The 4303-nt window shown below is 43.7% G+C and overlaps 1 protein-coding gene across 1 annotated transcript; it reads right to left on the bottom strand.

Annotated features, from left to right (window-relative positions):
• LOC129761472 (uncharacterized) lies at positions 1–1334 on the bottom strand. The gene is made up of 2 exons (XM_055759194.1): positions 922–1334; positions 1–859 (listed from the first exon to the last, which is right to left on the bottom strand). The coding sequence occupies exons 1-2, from the start codon at positions 1332–1334 to the stop codon at positions 1–3; spliced, it is 1272 nt and encodes a 423-aa protein (XP_055615169.1).
• Positions 1335–4303: the final 2969 nt, after the last annotated feature.

Below are 4303 nucleotides of genomic sequence, written 5' to 3'. Positions count from 1 at the left end.
TTAATCACTGGATTCCTTGTCTTCATACACTAAATTGGACGAAACTATTGGGTTTTTGCGTTTGCGATTGAAGTTCCAGAAGGATTTTGGATCACGACGTAGACCAAACTGCACCCTTAATACATGTGATTTGTAGAGTGCAGCATTTAGATGCCTGTAGTCATCGCTTGCATGTTTGAAATTGACTTTTGTAAAGTTGGATCGATGAGTTCGCATACGTCGCTGCCATTGATTGCGTACACGCTTCGCTCTCCGGAGGAGAGGCGTACTCCAAGGAGGTGAAATTGGGCACCGTTTTAAAGGAACGTTCGCAATCAGCCATTGGCGAATGATGTCGCAAAATTTGAATGCCATGTCATGGACGTTGGTACAATCGTAGATACAACTCCAATCAGAACCGGACAGATGGGCAGAAAGGCTGTCAAAATCAATTTTGCGGTAATTTATTTTCCTTTCTTCTACATTTCCCACTGGAAGCGAAGTCACTGATTTAGCTGGTGCGTTGAAGCGAATGGTCAAAGGAGGGTGATTAGGATCTACGGACACTAGTGAATCAACGGCGGTCAATACTTCAGCATGGCTTCCTTCGGATACAAAAACCAAATCCAAAGTACGGCGCAGGTGATTTAGTTGTGCATTAATTTGATTCATGTTCAAGAAATCCATTCCGTCAATCAGCGCTGCGCTCGCCGGAGTCAAAAGTATCGGGTTGTCGAGACGTAAGCTGTTGTCGTCGTTAGACCATGCTAAACGCGGCTGGTTATAGTCGCCACAAGCGAGAATGATAGCTTCGGAGTTGGCGGACACACTTAGTTCACGGACGGTGGCGATATGATCTTCCATCAAAACAACGTCCCGGCTTTTATCGGGTGGAATGTAAATGTCAGGAAACGATGGCCCCGAATATTTGCAGAAACACACACTTGCTCCAGCCGATTTCCGTTAAGCGTGTCGATGCGTGTGCTCACGTGTCGATTGGCGACAGCTATCAGTACACCGCCAAAATTACGATTGTCTCTATTCAGAGAACATCGATCACATCGAAAAACGTTGTACGATGATCCGAAAATTTGCAGTGAATTGATGCTATCGTTTAGTCCAGTCTCCGTCAGCAATATAACGTCATAGCCGCAGTCGAGAGAAGTGAGAAATATATTGTCCAGCTTGGTCCTCAATCCTCTTACATTTTGGTAATAAATCCAGACGGCATCATCGATGGAAGTAGAAGTATGCTGCAACACAGACTGATTGAGTGCTGGGGTCGAGAGAATAGAATGGATATACTCGCCTGTGATGGGAACCCTTGGGTTCCCACCGTCCTCATCATAACGCATTGGAACATCGATCAATTCTGCATTGCATCTACCGGTGGTGTGATGGATGTTGGCGTCAGGTTGACAACGGGAGGTTTCCGAAATTTTTGGACAGTAATCTCCTCGAACTCACGGAACATGATGCCCTCTGGCCAAGACGAAGGGTCCATTGCTTTGGATTTCAAAGCTGGATCAAGCCCGACTTTGAACGGAATGAAGGTCATGTTGCCGATGTCTGCTCCTTTGGGGACCTGTTTGACTACATCGGGACCCTGATGGCATGACTACATCGGGATCCTGATGGCAACAGATACAACATCATTCCCAATCTGCTTAGAGCCAGACTGACATTCAGACGATTTTTGTGTGACATCAGGTCCACGAAGACGTTTGGCAGCTCGAACAGGTTCTAATGAGGGCCAACGCTTCACTGCGGGTGACATGGTCAACGAAGTGGGCCTAGATGACAATTGCTTTATTTCCGATTGCAAATTGGTGATTGCGTCCGTGAGTGCAACCAGCGGAGATTTTTCATCTGCTACCTTAGTAATGGAGCGGAGATGGGAATTGCTGAACAGCTCAGCGCAGTCATCGCACATCCAAAAGAGATTTTTCCGATGTGGCGAGAAATAGCCCAGAAGGGCACGTGTCACTACCGGCAGGCCAGCACATTGCAAGTGGAATATGCCACCACAATATCCACGGCATGTGACGAATTCAATGCCGTTTATCATTTGGCAGCAGTTTGCACAATTCTTCTCCATGATAACCGTCAAACTTATTCGCCTATCGGTAGGCTTACAGCACAGCACACAAGAACAGCAAAGAGGTGCCGTAATGTTTATTGTTTTTGTGTACAAGTGGATGATAAGTCCGATGAACAAAACGAAAACTTTTAGGCACCTACAGTTGCAACACAAATGTAAGAACGATAATATCGACAACTTTTTCACATTCGCACAACAAACAGTCAATGGACAGTCACTAAGTAAAAAATATTTGAGTGCGAAATCCACAATAAAAACGGTAAGGAATAACGATCAAAATAGAATTAAGGAAACAACATGTTGATATATGCTAGTTGAAATATAGTTAAGAGTTTGGCTCCATTAAACTTATGTAACTGAGCCTGTAAAAATAATCGGATTAATAAAAAAAATAAACGATCAAAACAAACACGATTTGACTGAATGAAGGTCGTATGGTATATGTAGAGCGTGTGCTGAAGCAGCGAAGTCTCCAACGAAAGCAACCCTGGAGTCGTGGCCCATTTCAGTCCGGCCATGGCAACGTGTTCATATTGACTTCGCTGGGCCTATTGATGGATACTATTGTTTCGTCATGGTGGATGCTGATTCCAAGTGGCCAGAAATGTTCCGCAGTCGATCCATAAACACCACTGCAACTATGGACATGCTTCGTGAGACGTTTTTTCGTTTTGGCAACCCGGAATCATTGGTTTCAGACAACGGAACGCAATTCACCAGCGAGCGGTTCCAGCAATTTTGTCATGCAAATGATATCAACCATCTTCGTACTGCTCCATACCACCTGCAGTTCAACGGCTAAGCAGCGCGATTTGTCGATTCCCTCAAGCGTGGCCTCAAGAAGCTGAGTTATGGAGAAAGTTCACCTACACTGGAGCATCTGTACACATTTCTTTCGGTGTACTGCTCTGATCCAAACCCAAATACTCCGGAATCGACGTCTCCAGCTGAAGCGTTCCTAGGGAGACTGGTACGCAACACGTTGGACCTGCTAAGTAAACCTGATTCCGTTATTCAAGCTGCAAGGAACCACAAACAAACCACAAACCACAAACAAGATGATTCAATCGTCGACATGGAGCTGTCAAACGCAGTTTCGATGGTGACGATGTGGTCTTCGTTGAGCAGCATAGCAGAAATGCCAAGTCCTGGGTTCCTGGCCTAGTCATCGAACGGAAAAGATCCGTAAATTACATCGTTGCTCTGGGCACAACAGGACGACCGAGGTAGAGATGGGCAAAACGGTTCATTTCAGTGAGCGGCTCAGAGCCGTGCGCTCTATGTAAAGAGCCGGCTCATTTGAGCGGCTCGACGGCTCTTTTCAAGAATTGATTTATTCGGATATGTAAAGATTGGAAGACGTAAAAAATAAGGTTTAAAACAATATTCAGTGCAGAGAAAGTAAAAATATTTCTTTACTGAAGGTTTTCTCTGATATATTTCCATCACAATGATCTTTTTATTTCTTTTATTTATAAACATTATCTTTTCAATGTTATCTGATGAAAGTCGACTACATCTTTCACTGCAAACTTGTCTTGCTTTCGGAAAAACTCGCTCACGTGGTACTGAAGTCGCCGGAATACATAATATTTTCAAAAAAAAAAGATAGAGCCGCGGAGAGATAGATTTCCTTTCATTCCACCATTCCACCATTCCACCAAACGGTCGCTTAGTCTCAGCAAATGTGGATCTACAATAGATGTTGCAGCAGCTTTTGGATCATGCGAGGATCGAAGATTGCCAACCAATGCATCAAACTCCTCCCATTCAGATGACAGCGCTTCATCAACAACGATTTGTGGTAGTTTCGTAGGTGTGTATTCCATGGATGTCATTTTTAGCATCCTTACCAACGACTGGTGTGCATAGTTGTACTTTCTGTTATCCCCAAAACCTTGCTGCTTGAAGCGAAGATCTAGCAGTATTTGTTAGGCTACTAATTCGTTTGACTCAAGATTTGTAGATCGCTTTACCAGCTCCGAAATCAATTCATACAGAGCTTTTTTACAATCACTAGAACTGATTTCACTTGATCCATATAATGTTGATCATGTCGAATTATCAGTCGGGAGAATATAGCAGTTTTCGATAATGACACAGTTTTCTCCCCGTTTTGTATCCCAAACGTTTTTAAAATATTTCGAATGGAATGTTTTCATGAATAACTATATTATATTAGTCAAATCATTTCATTCGATACCCATATGCGGGTTGGATTTA

This window comes from Toxorhynchites rutilus, chromosome 1 (assembly GCF_029784135.1).
Source record: "Toxorhynchites rutilus septentrionalis strain SRP chromosome 1, ASM2978413v1, whole genome shotgun sequence".
Classification (NCBI taxonomy): Eukaryota; Metazoa; Arthropoda; class Insecta; order Diptera; family Culicidae; genus Toxorhynchites; species Toxorhynchites rutilus.
The sequence above is the reverse complement of the archived record's forward strand: the minus strand, read 5'-3'. Positions and strand labels throughout refer to the sequence as shown.